Source organism: Odontomachus brunneus, unplaced genomic scaffold (genome assembly GCF_010583005.1).
Source record: "Odontomachus brunneus isolate Ranch 3 - 2012 unplaced genomic scaffold, Obru_v1 Obru_scaffold_011, whole genome shotgun sequence".
NCBI classification, from domain to species: domain Eukaryota; kingdom Metazoa; phylum Arthropoda; class Insecta; order Hymenoptera; family Formicidae; genus Odontomachus; species Odontomachus brunneus.
In genome coordinates, this window is record NW_022639461.1 from 1,377,391 (window position 1) to 1,393,208 (window position 15,818).

General features: G+C 35.2%; 5 protein-coding genes across 12 annotated transcripts; 3 read left to right on the top strand and 2 right to left on the bottom strand.

Annotated features, from left to right (window-relative positions):
- Positions 1-618: 618 nt before the first annotated feature.
- Positions 619-1,969, top strand: LOC116840679. Its single transcript, XM_032807725.1, has 3 exons — positions 619-982; positions 1,113-1,337; positions 1,500-1,969. The coding sequence occupies exons 1-3, from the start codon at positions 974-976 to the stop codon at positions 1,833-1,835; spliced, it is 570 nt and encodes a 189-aa protein (XP_032663616.1). The 5' UTR covers positions 619-973; the 3' UTR covers positions 1,836-1,969.
- Positions 1,471-5,380, bottom strand: LOC116840677 (inositol polyphosphate 1-phosphatase). 4 transcript variants are annotated; one of them, XM_032807719.1, is made up of 6 exons: positions 5,227-5,351; positions 4,491-4,808; positions 3,748-3,964; positions 3,349-3,619; positions 2,908-3,076; positions 1,471-2,733 (listed from the first exon to the last, which is right to left on the bottom strand). In XM_032807719.1, the coding sequence occupies exons 3-6, from the start codon at positions 3,958-3,960 to the stop codon at positions 2,280-2,282; spliced, it is 1,107 nt and encodes a 368-aa protein (XP_032663610.1). In that variant the 5' UTR covers positions 3,961-3,964; positions 4,491-4,808; positions 5,227-5,351; the 3' UTR covers positions 1,471-2,279. The 4 variants fall into 4 exon arrangements, with proteins under 4 accessions (XP_032663610.1, XP_032663611.1, XP_032663609.1 ...); XM_032807720.1 differs by lacking the exon at positions 4,491-4,808 and having other exon boundaries at positions 5,227-5,380; XM_032807718.1 differs by lacking the exon at positions 5,227-5,351 and having other exon boundaries at positions 4,491-5,212.
- Positions 5,381-6,232: 852 nt separating this feature from the next.
- Positions 6,233-11,463, top strand: LOC116840676 (transcription factor Dp-1). Of its 4 annotated transcripts, none has more exons than XM_032807715.1 (11): positions 6,233-6,786; positions 8,155-8,273; positions 8,515-8,581; positions 8,670-8,767; positions 8,892-9,031; positions 9,207-9,369; positions 9,539-9,900; positions 9,987-10,069; positions 10,171-10,254; positions 10,336-10,599; positions 10,841-11,463. In XM_032807715.1, the coding sequence occupies exons 1-10, from the start codon at positions 6,738-6,740 to the stop codon at positions 10,563-10,565; spliced, it is 1,395 nt and encodes a 464-aa protein (XP_032663606.1). In that variant the 5' UTR covers positions 6,233-6,737; the 3' UTR covers positions 10,566-10,599; positions 10,841-11,463. The 4 variants fall into 4 exon arrangements, with proteins under 4 accessions (XP_032663606.1, XP_032663607.1, XP_032663605.1 ...); XM_032807716.1 differs by having other exon boundaries at positions 6,234-6,786; positions 8,895-9,031; XM_032807714.1 differs by having other exon boundaries at positions 6,361-6,786; positions 8,862-9,031.
- Positions 11,464-11,498: 35 nt separating this feature from the next.
- Positions 11,499-12,601, bottom strand: LOC116840680 (COP9 signalosome complex subunit 9). The gene is made up of 3 exons (XM_032807726.1): positions 12,373-12,601; positions 12,141-12,210; positions 11,499-11,993 (listed from the first exon to the last, which is right to left on the bottom strand). Exons 1-3 carry the CDS (start codon positions 12,439-12,441, stop codon positions 11,956-11,958), a joined length of 177 nt encoding a protein of 58 aa, XP_032663617.1. The 5' UTR covers positions 12,442-12,601; the 3' UTR covers positions 11,499-11,955.
- A 310-nt stretch (positions 12,602-12,911) lies between these two features.
- On the top strand, positions 12,912-15,788 carry LOC116840678 (mitochondrial 2-oxoglutarate/malate carrier protein-like). Of its 2 annotated transcripts, XM_032807724.1 has the most exons (7): positions 12,912-13,163; positions 13,330-13,524; positions 13,940-14,155; positions 14,252-14,382; positions 14,453-14,623; positions 14,736-14,835; positions 14,929-15,788. In XM_032807724.1, the coding sequence occupies exons 3-7, from the start codon at positions 13,941-13,943 to the stop codon at positions 15,128-15,130; spliced, it is 819 nt and encodes a 272-aa protein (XP_032663615.1). In that variant the 5' UTR covers positions 12,912-13,163; positions 13,330-13,524; position 13,940; the 3' UTR covers positions 15,131-15,788. The 2 variants fall into 2 exon arrangements, with proteins under 2 accessions (XP_032663615.1, XP_032663613.1); XM_032807722.1 differs by lacking the exon at positions 13,330-13,524 and having other exon boundaries at positions 12,918-13,163.
- The last annotated feature ends 30 nt before the right edge of the window (positions 15,789-15,818 follow it).

Genomic DNA, 15,818 nt, shown 5'->3' on the forward strand with positions numbered 1-15,818 from the left:
CTTATATTTTTCTCTTAATAATATATAAATATTAAAATATACTAATATTTATATATAATAACTTATTATATATAATAACTAATATTTATATATATATAATAATAACTAATATATTTAACTTTTTTACTTTTACTTTACTTTTATATTTTTTTTATATCTTTCACACAATTATTTAATCTATTTTTTTACGAACATTATTTAAATAATAACGAAGATCTTCATATATATTATTTCACAAAACTGTAACGATATAAAAATACAAACATTTTATTTTACCTGAAAAATATTACACGCAATTATTATTATGTACAATCCAATATTGCAAGATGAGATTTTAATTAGGATATATTTTTATGTATCTATGTCTTGCAAAATGAGTCGACGATAAGCTATCGAAAATAAGTTTCTCGAAAACATTCCGGAAGAGAACTATGGTGACGACATTCATTGACCTTTCGTACATTGAACGTGCGGCGGCGATGAACCGTGACATAAATTACAATAATTTCGCGGCAGCCGGTCTCGCGCGTCCTGTAATTCGATGCTTAATGATAGCGGCGGCTTCGGCGACGGGATTCCCGCGTAACTTTGCGATCTATTCGGCTGAAAATTCAAAACCGGTATTATGGCAATGACGACGACGATGACGACGACGACTCGATAAAGTCGAGTATTCGACGGAAAACCGCACGTTAACCAGTGATGTGAACCATCTTCGATCAACGATAGTTGTCTGTTAGTTGAATAAAAAATAATTGTGCGTACACGAGTCGAATGCATTATCATATTTACTGTTTTTTAAGTCGAAACCCTCACCTCACGGTTAATCGTGTTAATTGCATTCAGTCAGCATTCTACGAACAAAACATCGTGTGCGTGACAATTACCTTATATAAGGATTCGCATTGTTTTTACTCCAGTCATTAGCTAAGTGCCGGATTTTCTGCACGTTTCTGCTTTTCTTGACATTCTCATGAATCAGGTATACACTGTTCGTAATAATTGCGTATAATTGTGAATAATTGCATATTTTATCTACGAATCTTGTAAAATATTTACATGTTGATTTATAATAGTTTTTACTAATATAATATTTTTCTCTTAACCGATAGAAAATGAGAATATTGTTGGTCGCGCTTGCGATGCTCATAAGCGTCGAAGCTAGAGCTCAGGATTGGGGGAATGGTTTCAATAATCCTGGATTTGGCAATGGAAGAGGAAATAACTATGGTTATGGCCCAGCTTGGGCGTATCCGGTACGACAGAACTACCTGCAAAATATTGCATTGGGCTCTAACGTTGAATGGGTATGCCGAAATTCGCAGACGAACGATGTGGTAAATATCTCATACAAAGAAACACATTTTTTTCTCTCGTATCTAAAATCGAGTTTTGAAATAATAATATCTAGATATTAAAAATTAACAGAATCCAAAAGGCGTCATGGAAATAAACAAAAGGAAATAAACGTGATTTTAATGTACGTTTTATTTTTGTAGATGATCATTGCTGTCGACAACACGCAACAAACTTCTAATAGGGGGCCGTGGCAATGGCAGAACCTTCCACTATATGGCCATAGACACCAACAAGATGGACATCATTGGACTCAACCAATTATTGTCATTCAACAAGGAACCAAAGATAGTAACAATGAAGGAAGTAACCAAACGCCATTTCCAACTACAACTATTGGAACATATAACGATAACAACAATAATCAACCGACTACAACATCGGGAACACATAGCAACGATGATCAACCGCAAACCACACCGCAATATCACGGTGGAGAAGGATTAATCGATATAAGATTCGGAAAAAATAGTGCTTGAAGAACGTAACGCGAAAAAGAAAGATTCATACATAAGCTGTAATAGAAAATGATAATGTCTACAACTGAATATGTACATTGAATGATGTATATTTGGAGTCACATTAAATATATCACAATTAGTCATTAGCTACATCAATTAGCAAGTAATATATAATGGTCCATCTGCCTGATCAACAAATATTACCATGTTAATTCATTTGCCGAATGTATGTATCGTGTTATAATCATCTTGTAAAACCGAATTGAATACGGCAGAAATTTCCTCAAAGTAGGGGAAATTTCGGAAAAAACATTTGGAAATGTTCCACGTAAAATCTATGAGATTAGATATCTCTCAGAAATTATCTCTGAAATTCAAAAAGATTTGATCATATAGCCACCAAAAAGATCTTTAGAATGTCAGGCTTTATCGTTATGCAACTTGGGCGCATAAACGTTTATTTTAATTAGCTATTTTACACAAAATACACTTGAAAGTTTCTAAGATTTGAGGATCTCTATATGCAATCAGGCCTCTACTGTTGGAGAAGTTCGTGCCGACAGGTAGGTAGTTCAGACTTAGATTTTCAGAGTTTGGACGTATGATAAATTCTTTGAACTCGATAATGCCTCCACCTGTTGATGACAACAGAGCTTGTGGTCCACAAGTATCCCACTTGTAAGTGGAATTCTTTGATAAAATGTAAGCAGCAGCTTGTCCAAGAGCAACGCTCAATATTTTGTAGCCTGCTCCAGTTGCTTCTATCAATCTAAATCCACTGTCTAGCAGCTTTGATTTTACATCCACATCTTCGAAACGGCTAAGTAGGATGATCTTATCGGCATTACACGTTTCACTTATGGAAGTCTTACCAACGCCACACTCCAAGAAACCCCAGTAACATTTTCCTGACCATCTGTACAATTAATACAATGTTGTGATCAAATAGGCATTATAATATATTTTGATAAAGTGGGAAATCAGAGCTACATATTGTGCTACACGTTTTTAAAATATTAAAAATAAATAGCTATTAATTACACATGAAAATATATATATGTATGTATATATATTGTTTTATTTCACTTACTGCGAGTCTACATTGGTGCAGAAAGGTTGATTGACTACACCCAAAACTGGTACTCCTGTACTTTTCTTATATGCTCCAATTAGTACAGTAACGCAACGTAAACCGCTTAAATACAAGCTGGTCTCTTCATCCACTGTCTCTGTTGCATTAATGTAATCTGCTGTTGAATCTACAAAAGTTCCATGTATTGCTCCACAGGTATGTATTATCAGACTACAAAACAAACAGAGATTCTTACAAGCGTTGTGTCTCAGTTTACAGACCAATTAGGGCCAATTAGGATAGAGAGACAAGAGACATAGCTTTACCATAATACTGTCCAAAATACTTTCGCGTATTTTCATTCTTGCCCTGAATTAATGTAAATCTACTAAATATCAATAAAATATATATATGCAACTGTCTGGGACTATAATGTGCATCATATATTTGCCTACTTACCAATAGGATCTATCCAAATACCAAGATCATCCTCATTGATGTCAAATTCAGTAGGAATCTCTAGTGTGATTGGCACGTCTGACAGCTGAATATCCTTATGAACTTCAGCAGCGAGCAACTCTGCTGCCACAACATCATTGCCCATAACTTTAGTTAGTAATCGTGTTGTTTCTTCACTGGATGAACAAACTTCAACCACAATCGATTCTCCCAAGGTATTGCTGAATACATTGGTTTCTTCACCTTGCACCAGTTTAGCCAACTCTGGAAACTGTTCACAATAATAAAGTTGAAGTTTAAATTTTAACATTAGAAATTTAAATTAATATTAATCAATAAAATCAATAAATAGTTAATATTATATATCACTATTTTATGAAAACAGGTTCATATTTTTACCTCTATTTCTATATCATGTCTAATAGTTTCTTGTATAAGAACATCAGCTAATGTTTTAAAGTCTTGGAAGAAACGAGGATTTTTTTCTTCTAAGGACTTTTCTTGTACTAATAATTGAAATAAAGCTTCTTTCTGTCGGCAAGTTCTGGCAATATTTGCTGCCTTCTCTGAAGCTTGTAGAAGAACTTTCAATAATCTACTGCCGTTTTTCATTTTTCTGTAACAAAAATTTATTATATACAATTAAAATAAACATGTTAGAAATTTAGAATTACTTTTATCAATTCTTTTATTGCACACACATATATTGCACATACATATATTGGTAGAGAATTAAGGTGATACATTATACTGTCATGAGAATCCTTACAAACTCTATTGGATAAAAATTAAAGGTATTGATTTTCTATAAATATGGTATATATAAAACATATCTGTACGCATTATAAACAACGTCGATAATCACTTCAAAATAACATCATTATCTATGAGAGAATATTAATAACTGCCTCTCCACTATAATAACGAAATATAATATGTTATGAAATGAAATATCAAAATAGATAATATAGATTTTGAATTTACGATTTAAATTTCTAAATATATCATGACAGAGAATTGAATAAAATAATATTCTTCTGAATATTCATGAGAATTTTAAGCGTAAAATTAGAGATATGTTTCGCGCCGCAGGAGAATGTCGATAACATAAAACAAAATTATCAAATGTTTGCATAACTTACCTCGCTTAATTTATAAGTAGACAACGCTTGGGAAGATAAGTTTACACACAGGATAAACACACTATACTGCGATTACTTGTCCTCTGACGTGTATGGGCTCACGTATATACATACGTCAATCGAAATATGTCATACTTGCGCAGTGACAAGGATGTCGAAGCGATATCAAACGGTACATCGCGCGCAGCCGCGCGCTGATTTATCGAATTCGCGGCTCATTTAAATACTAAATAACATGGACATAGTATACATGGACCTCGCATACGGCCAGAAAAGTAAAGCCAGCATGCACAGCCCCTCTGTGTTCTCTGTCTCTTTCTGCATAGACAAAGTGTGCAATAAAATTTAAGTAAGACTTTTACTTGCCAGTCTAGTCGGGGTGCTATTGCGCTCTATAATATTATGGAAACGAGAAATGGATGCACACGCAAAACAAAAAAAGTAACAAAATAGGAAGAAAAACTATAGCCTCTCTATTCTAGCTCACTTTCTAGATGGTGGCTTCACTCTATTAAACGACAAAACATGAGACATTCAGAATCCATGTATATATGTTTATGCTAAATGATGATTCATAAAAACCGGCGAAGAAGATAGTGGAGACCTCTCGTAAGGAGCATAACATACGGTACAGCATTTTTCATTTTATGTGAAAAATATGCGGAGGATTATTGAGATTCATGGTTCGCCGCACAAAAATCTTCAATATCAACTTCAAAGTCTGTTTGTTACTTACGTTGGTCTTTGAAGCGATATTTATCTGCTGCACGTGTAAGTGCGGTTATTATAAAATTCTTAAGCTTCATGCAATTAAAAACTCGTTTCAAGACCAAGATAACGAGATTTCTAACGTCGAATATTACAAATCCACGAAGAGAAATGGAAACGAATGAATTATCTTTCTCCGACGTTTGCATCGCCATCTATAAAGTATATTTATACTTATACCCTAGACCAATGAAATCGTGGTTGAAGGAAAAAATACTTTTAGCGCGAAATCGCATTCATTACCAACTTCTTGAAGCACAACGATAGTACTTTTTCTATAATTTACACGCGGATACATTCGATTTCATTGATGAGATTCGAATCATCCTTTTTATACACGGAATTAATGACTTCATTGTACAGAAAGAACGTTTTCAGCTATCTAATGAATCTCATCTTACATGTCCAAATCGAAGAAGCATTAAGACTACATTGACCAATAGAGGCACGTCGCGCATAGTTAAATTCTTTCGAATTTCAATCGGACACGCAGTGCCTGTTTCCATCGCAAATTAGTAAACGCATTCCAAGTGTTTCAAAAGCTCCGCTTAGACGCGAGAGGATTCCCGCCCATTCGACCCACAGCACACCCGAAAACGCGTAAACAGTAAACAAATTGACCAACCATAGTCGATTATTCACCTCACGGCTTAAGAATAATCAACTGCGGTTGGTCAATTTGCCGTGACTTATATTTTACTACTTACGTTTTTGTGTATGTCCACGGACATTACCCTTGCCGATTATTCCCGCCGCGTTGCGAGCGCTTTCGCGCTCCGAAAGTGGCAAGGGACGCGCGTTTTCGCCGGTGAGATCGCATTACGCTCGCGTTTTAATTCGGGTCGCGCTCGCGCGTTAAAGGAGCGCTGCTCGAATCGCACGGCGGCTGCTCATATCTTAGTAGGAACGCTCTTATTATCCGTCTCTTTCGCGCGCGCGTAATACGCCCGCTTGCTACGGGCGTAGAATGCAGCGTGCAGCATTTTCTCGCGAACGGAAACACGACGGACAATATAAAATCCGCGATACGCGTCTCCCTGTGGCGCGGCACGCGTAACTAAAGCAGCGCCACATAAACGTGGAACGAGGGGCGACCATGTGACCGGCGGCGGGCCAATCAGCTGTTTGGCTTTGTCGTGCCGCCAAGCTCATTTCCAGTCCGTGTGCACGCGGAAGCTGCGAGCTTGGTTGCTGGCAAGTATCACGCGAATATTCGTCGCCCGTGGGAAATATGCCCGGCCGATCGCGATAGAGGAGGCGCCGATTTTCCACAATCGACAGGTCGAGCCGGTCGCACTACGTGTGACACCCCGCAAATCACCGCTGCAAGTGCTTTTATATAGCGGGGTCGCCATTTTGGTGATACGGCGAGTCGAGATCCAAAGCAAAGTGTAGCCCTATGATCTTTTTATTTTCGTTTTGTGCACGACCCGACGTCGGAATTGTCCTCAGCGTGTCGACGGCCCAATAACGCCGGAGATGACACAGCAAAACAAAACGATGAACTTCCTAATACACGACGCTAACGGTAAGTGGAATCAGGAGCGCGCGCCAACCGTCGGCACGCGTGACGGCATCGCGCGTATTTCCCTCGTTTCGGTTTCGCCCTTTAACGTCGAGTAAAATTCGACCATCATCGCGTACACGCCGATCCGTACACCCGGCCTCGCTCTTGCCGCGTTGTTGTCGCCGAGAGCGCGTCTGCCGCGAATTTATACGTACTCCACACCTCGACTTCGACCAGGTTTGTTGGAAGCAAGAGCACAGTTTCCAGTTTCTCCAAAGGTTTTTGCGACTTAGCAAGACAGTCTCTCAGTTTTGACGTTGCAATCTCGTTACGATATCGCTTACCTTGTCTACTTGATATTGTATGCCAGACTGGCACTCAGTGACATGAGCAAATTCTTGACCGGTGCAAGAGTTAGGCGTTACACTTTACACTTGCTTTACACTTTTGTCATAACTGTGCTTTTCTATTGTCAGTCTCTGGTTATCGTGATTCTATTTGATCAAATAGGACACTGTCAAGCACAAGAAGTTGATTGCTGTTTCAACAATGTTGCAATTTGGTATGTTCATTGCTTGATAGTCATAATCATATTTCGTTGTGTAATACCACGAAGGTAAACATTCTTATTGTCATACTGATTACAGCAATAGAAACTCAAGTTGTATCTTCTGTAATATATTGTTTAAGCAAATGAAAAAAATATACAATGTTCATGTTTACTGGATAGTTTTTGAGTCCTTGGAAACTCTCTCTACTAAGTGTTTTGTCCTTGGATGATTATTTACTTCATTTGATGGTTTTAAAGTATAACATTTGTAAAATCAGTAGACAATTTGTCAACTTGATCATTGACAATTTCTTCTTTTTTTATATTGTTAAGGTACATACTTAAAATCTTGGTGTAATTTTATTCAAATTGTAACATGAAGGACTTTTAGATTATCATGTGGCTTTCTAAATGCAATGAAAGGGTGACAGCTTGTGAAATAAATCTGATATAAATGAAATGCAGTTTATATTTAGTAATAAAAATGTTTATACATATGTATATATTTTTTAATATATGGACTATGATAAAAAAAATGATTACTATCATTATATAGTTTTGGTGATAAATTCTTTGTTGCATATGGTGTTAAAGTAAAATTACTCTTATATACCATGCACACTCTGAATATCATTGTTTATTTGACTGTTAATATGTAGTACATATATATTATTTATATCTTATCATTAGCTATGTAAATTATAACCTGAAGATCAGATTGCCTTGATATTAGATTTTGGACCTATCTTAATCAAAGAAAATAAAAGTTTCTGAAATATTTTGTGCCCTTGTAAAATATATATCTACAAGCAATTATAGACAAGTCAAATTTATTACAGGGCAACCACAAGTGATAAAAGTAGTGCAAAGTACACCTAATAAAGCATTAAGTGGTATTGTTAGCACAACAAATGCAGGTGGCCTTAAGGTGTTTAAAGCTCCTAATCAAGAATCCCAGGTACTTGCCCCAACTTTACAACTCATACAATTGTAGTACATTGGCTCAATGCAGAGGTTATATGCTATCTTTATCCTACATTAAAGTATGCTCATTAAATTAATAAATCTTGTTTATAAGCAATATGTGTTATATTTAAAAGTGAACAAGTTAGGATATATAAATAACATTTTTATTATTATATACAATAATATTTATAATTACAATTTTATAAATATTACATATGTATTGTTGGAACTAGGTTTTGTCATCGAATGCACACATTCTTAGGACTATCAGTTTACAAAGTCCATCTACACCTGGGCAGAGTAAGTGTTACATAAAAATACACTTTTCACAAAATTATAAACTTGATCATTTTATAGAGATAGTCTTAATGTAAATGTGTAATTGTAGGGCTAGTAACAATACCTTTGCAAAATACTAAAGTGGCAACATCAAAACCAGGGGAAGCTATGATGACCAAGACCATACAACTCACTTCAGCGCAAATGGTAAATATAGTTTCATAAGGGAGTTCAATGAAAAGAACTGAGTTCATTGAATTTCACAGTGAACAACACAGCAATATGCATACTTCATTTTTAGAGCGATATAAAACAAGCTATCGTCTCTCAGCAGCAACAACAGCAGCAACAGCAATCCAATACTCAGCAAGTTGTTAAAGATGCCACAGGAAAGACCTTTATCAGTCCGATACTAGATCACAGTGGATCTAGAAAGAGACAGGATATCGACGGTGGCGAATATGTGCCTGAGTAATACAAAGTTTTTATTGCATACATTTTAATTTTGTGTAGTATTAATCATTTAAGAAGAGTCTGCTTGGTGCAGGTGCACCAAGCAGGTGCAGGCTCGCACGATGTTTACGTTTTACATTTGATCACATTAGACTACAGTTGTCAACTTACAACACGTTTTTATATATTTTAGTAAACGAAGAAAAGCGGAGAAGGTCGGTAAAGGGTTGAGACACTTCTCAATGAAGGTATGTGAGAAAGTGAAAAAGAAAGGTACTACTTCGTACAACGAGGTAGCGGATGAATTGGTCGGCGAATTTACTAATCCTGCTCATTTAAATTCTTTGACAGATCAGGTATTTATTCCGTGCAATATCCACACATTAGTTTTGAGTATAAAAAAGATATTTGTAGATTCGTCTGTTTATTTAACTTAAATATTTGTATATTGATAAGTTTTTTGTTTTACATACGCTCATCATTTGATTGAAATTCGATACTTTACACCGCTGTCTTCTTTTGCAGCAATATGATCAGAAAAATATCAGAAGACGCGTGTACGATGCTCTGAATGTGCTAATGGCAATGAATATCATTTCCAAAGAGAAAAAGGAAATTAGGTGGCTCGGGTTGCCTACTAATTCTTTGCAAGAATGTGCGGCATTAGAAAAGGATAAGAAGAAAAAAATGGACAGAATTAAGGCAAAGACACAACAACTACATCAACTTATCCTTTCTCACATTTCTTTCAAGAATTTGGTGCAACGTAATCGTTTGAACGAGAGCCTTCGCGGGCCACCGAAACCCAATTCTGCCATTCAGCTGCCATTCCTCATTGTGAATACCAGTAAAAAGACTGTCATAGATTGCAGCATTTCAAATGACAAGTATGTTGTAAGACTCTTGAAAGCAAATATCACGGAATGATCGAGCAAATAATTTAATGATTTAATTCGTATATTTCTTTTCGCAGAACTGAGTACCTGTTTAATTTTAATGATAAGTTTGAGATTCATGACGATATCGAGGTTCTGAAGCAGATGGGTCTAGCTCTTGGTAATATTACTGATTCTTTCGTATTAGCTCTCTTTCTCTCTTCATATTAAAGAAATATTTATAACACTAATTTATTTCTTGCAAATGCATATCACTTTTAGGATTAGAAAAAGGGGAATGCACTGAAGAAAATTTGCGAAAGGCAAAATCAATGGTTCCGAAATCACTTGAGAAATATGTGGAACGTACGTGCTCCTTATGCCACATAACTTATAAATATTTAAGTTTTAGTTTCTTCAGTATGTTAAACGCGGCTATCGTTACAGAATTGGCATCAGGAGACTTAGAAAAGTTTATTCCAATGATTCCCGGTCCAAGCACATCGGTAGAGGACTTAGATATCAAATTGGAAAGTTCTCGACCACCTTCGTCGTCACACACTTCATTGTCGGAAGATGCTTTATCGCCACCCTCTCAGTACTTTTCGGAAGATGAGGATGAGGAGGAAGAAAGCGATCAGGACGACCAGGCTGATAGTGATCTGGAAGTTAACTAGCACCCCGAATAATTCTTCAAAGGCTAGACTCAGGGTTTGTACATTTAGTTATAGTACGTTCGTTCTATCGATATAGATATCGTGTTTCTCACATACTATCTGCTATATCTAGGTTAGGTCTGTATCTAATTCTAATGATTACATTGAACGATATCACTTTACAGAGATGACTCGCGGTATGCGCATGAGTGGCAAATATATTAGAAAAAAAAACTTCAGAGCATGATAAGATATTAGATAATACTTGAAGCTACAAATTTACATCTGAATTTCAGGATATTCGCCACTATCATCAGCGATGTCAACGTTAATAATATCGCCGCTATTGCCAACGTCGTCTACACCTCGGTCGCCAGTTTTTAACACACGCAAGAGCAAGGATACGAGAGTTGATAAACGTAGCGAGTGGAAAGTAAATCTGTTGAAGTAAATGAGAATGGTCAAAGGCAGAGACACGTTGATTGGGGCCAAGGAGAACACGTAGCGATTAATTGGGCTAAGTGAATTGGCAAGTCTAAGTGGCTCTTTTTTCGTATCAAGTAAACTAGAGTTCGATGCACTAGCGCGGAGTGATCGATAAACAATCGGGTAAACAAATGCAGCATGACTGAGATAATGGGGTGCTATATTTTAACTGTGCATCGTCATACAAGTTTATATGACTAGCGTCTATGTATTATATAAATTATAATCTTACAATATCAATATTATTATGTGTACAAGACATATTGACCAGTACTCATTTTCTTATGGCACGTTTATAATAATAACAACTGTCTGTGGTACGCAGTAAAATGACGTATGATAGATGCAGGCACACATCTGATTCGAATTAAAAAGTATAAATAAATTGTAATAATGTTATAATGAAGTTTGTAGTTTGTGGTTAGTCTTTCAAGAGGAAAAAAGATGTATTAATAACAACACACTATGTGAGAGTTTGCAGTAGTTTTATACAGCAAACTGAAGAAACGGTACATTTTTCATATCTATTATACACGTAAACATTTATATTTAATGATTGCATTCAGCAGAAGAAACAGCTAAGCGATTGTATTTTGCCACTTTTTTTGCTGAATGCCTTCAGATTTTATTTCAGCTTTTGCTGAATAAGCATAACACAATATGAAGCATAAGTGAGTGTAACTCAACAATGAGAGAACATTCAGCAGAACTTGCAAATAATTGGCAATGTAACATCAACGTGCTAATCCAAAGTTGCTTTTTGCTGAATGCAATCAATAATATACGACGTCTATTGATTCTTTATACATCGTAACTCTGTTCCGCATGGTGGATTTACGAAAACAAGTTCTCTGCTTCAATGCTAAGTTAACTGCACTCTATGCAAAAAACAAAGCGCTGCTTAGTTTGAATCCCTAGAAATGCTTCAGTCCAAATCATCATCGTCATAAAGATCATCAAACTCTGAAATGAAACAATTATTTCAATAAACTAACTGTATATTCTGTTAATGTGCATTGTTTTTCATAGAAACAAATGATGCCCTTCTCCCACATCTACGAATTACGCGGAGAACAGTTAATTATACAATAAAGTGAATTAATGGCATACCGTTAAAAAATTCCGAATGAACCGCTTTCTCACTCGCCGTAAGATCTACTAATAATCTGCTGCCTCCGACCTAAAATCATCATTGTACATATAATATATAAGCATTTCATTTTAAAACTTGCCATTTGATGAAATCATGTTAAGATACTTGCAAAATGCAAGTTTCGTGTTTAGGTAATTTGTTGTTAATAATTTCTAACCTCTTTTAAGCGATTGCATAGTGGTTCATTACCTCTTCCAATTCAACGTAGGGCCCGGCTCCCTCGGGGAACATTTCGTCGGCTACAAGTGTTGGCTTCATGTTGAAATATAAATGTAATTATTTAACGCGTGCGTTCTGTGACGCACAAGAAGACTGTGCCGAACTGATCTCATACGAGATACACGTGTAACGTGAATGACTATCGATTCTGCGATTGCGCACTCTTGGACCAATCAGGGCACGATTCCAAATATTGAAAAACAATATGGAAGCCAGTACAATGTTGCATCGGCTCTAAAGATTAGCTGATAGGTTAGAATTAGGTAATATAATTCTTGCAGAACTTGTTATTTTGTATTAATAATTATATCCCTTTTGAATATTCATATTAATTGATATCTCCAGTTGAAGCGGCTTTTTAAATCGCTTTAAGAACTACTAAATATCACTTTCACTGAGCAATAAGGAAAAGGTGGCGCTTTGCTATTTTTTCCGTAATTTCGTATCAGCTGATGACACATGATATGACCCTCCGTCGAGGGAGCGCAGCCGATGTAATTCCGACTTCCTTTCTGTTCATGGACAGTGTATAAGTCGAGCAGACGCTTTTGCGCGCGAATAACTTTTTCAGTTCTTTATGTTTTGGCACATCTTTCGGTGATTCTTGTTAGTTACCTCACGCCAAAGCGAGCAACAAGTACAATTAATATAGTTAATACAACATTATTCAACAAGTCACCGATTTTATCGAATTACATCAAAATGAGCAGCCAAAAGACAGTGCCGAACGGTATCAAGTTCCTCATCGGTGGCACCTCTGGGTTTGTGTCCTTTTTTTTATATTCATTTGGACTTATGATATTTGCGAATAAATAGTCATGAAGTCGTGCAATCTTAGAAGATAACGTATGTCACGCTTTGATAACCATGGTTATATCATGAACGTGTTTCGCAATCATTGACAGTCTAAGGGTCAAGATCTTTCAGGTTTTACAAGAGTTGTCTCTCACGGATTACTTAGCTGAAGATTATTTATAGCTGATATTATTACTAATAACAAAAAAAAATGAAATTGGATGTGGCTTTTTCTGAGTGACGCAATATGTATATATATGTATATACATTCATAGATACATCTTAATAACACACTATAAATAGCCACAACTCTACCCTGGACAAATGGTAGCTTTTCTTGTTGTATGCTCCATGAAGAGAAATTTTTTCTGATCCAACCATTATAATAACTTACATATGTTCATAACATGCATGTATTGACTCTTGTTTGTATTTTAATTATTTAATATTTTAATTAACTTTGTTTATTGTTTGAGAAAGTGTGAAAAGTAGGTGCAGTCTTGTTTCTTAAATTATAAATTATAAAGAAAAAGATTATATTACTAAATTATATTACTAAATTATATTACTAAATTATGGAATATGGCTCATTTTTTTATATGTATAAAGTTTCTTATATATTATGAAGTATTGTTGCACATATTAGAGTTTATTGTAAGATTATGGGCATACACAGACCAGTCTGGAAAAACTGCTGTGTGTGTTATTAAATAATGGTGTAATATTTAATATTTAATTGTAGCATGGCAGCAACATGTTTTGTACAACCTTTGGACTTGATAAAGAATCGCATGCAGTTAAGTGGCACAAAAACTTCAACATTAAGTGTAACATCCTCCATTTTAAAGAATGAAGGTATTTTAGCACTATATTCGGGCTTGTCCGCTGGTTTAATGAGACAAGCCACATATACTACTACTAGACTTGGTATATATACTTGGCTTATAGAACTTACTTCGTAAGTATAACTTGCAACCTTTATATTATATTATATCATACTAGAAGATTGTATTTTGAAGCAAACGTTAATGCGACATGTATATATTCCATTTAGAAAAGATGCTCAACCAAGTTTTATTGTAAAAGCACTGCTTGGCATGACAGCTGGATGTGTTGGGGCATTTGTAGGTACACCCGCCGAAGTAGCTTTAATTAGAATGACTGCAGATGGAAGACTGCCTATTGGTAAATTTATATTATCGAATGCGCGCAACCGTCACCGTACCGTGTCATTACATAATTTAAATACTTTCAGCTGATAGACGCAATTACAAAAATGTGTTCGATGCATTATTTCGTATAATTAAAGAGGAAGGTCTATTTACGTTATGGCGCGGTGCCATTCCTACTATGGGACGTGCCATGGTTGTAAACGCAGCACAGCTGGCGTCATATTCTCAAGCGAAACAAGCGTTGTTAGACACAGGTGGGTAAATGTATTATTTAATTTTTACCTATGATATTAAAGAATCACACAAAGAAATAAAAATTCTTTAGATTTATTATGTCGTGTTTATCAAAATTCTTTTCTTTAACAGGATATTTTGAGGAAAACATTGTTTTGCATTTTGCAAGCTCTATGATTTCTGGTTTGGTTACCACGGCTGCATCTATGCCTGTTGATATCGCGAAAACGAGGTAAATTTTATAGTAAATGCCAATACAAAGAAATCGGGCGATATTCTTGATTTAGAAAAAATTTTTAAATTTTATACAATACTTTCTTCTCAGGATACAAAACATGAAAACTATAAATGGCAAACCTGAATTTACTGGAGCTTTCGACGTACTCGGTAAAGTTATAAAAAATGAAGGGTTATTTGCACTGTGGAAAGGATTCTTCCCGTATTACGCACGTCTGGGACCTCATACTGTTCTGACATTTATTTTCTTGGAACAGATGACTTCTTCTTATAAACTATATTTAGCGTAGTTACAATGTATTTGCAAAAAATTACTATTAACTCCATAGATTCCAGTGGTATTTTAAGTTTTGCTATTACTGCTATTTGGTATCTAAAACCTCACATTTATGTGATATACATTATCAAAGAAGCATTATTTTTATAAAGAATTCATTTTTGTAGAACGTGTGATTCTTTTATTAACTTTGTATCATTATATGTTACAAAGTAGATAGTAGAAAATAATGTTTACCGACAACGATCACGCGCACAATTGCAATATATAATTGTTTGCATATATAGAATTTGCCATACGATCACTTCTATATATGTAGTTAACGTAGTGATTGATCAATTGATCAAATCAATTACACTTTTAATTTTCAGAATATTTGTAACGTCCATTATTATTAATTAAAGGACAACATAAAAATAGATTTATATATATAAAAATCTTGTTTTTATAGCATTTTAAATATCCGCCCATTTAGTATAATATGTTAAGATATTTTACAATTATTTTATATAGAAGATGTTCTGTATTGAATATTAACAAATGGAGCTCGTCTGGTACGACTCTAATTTTGTATTTAGGCATGTCATGTATCTCAATCATTTATCTATTGTTATTCTTCATGTTATTTTGTTTAAAGTTTGTTTTTATAAATATACATGTCGCATCTATTACATCTTACATAATAAGATGTGTGTTACTAT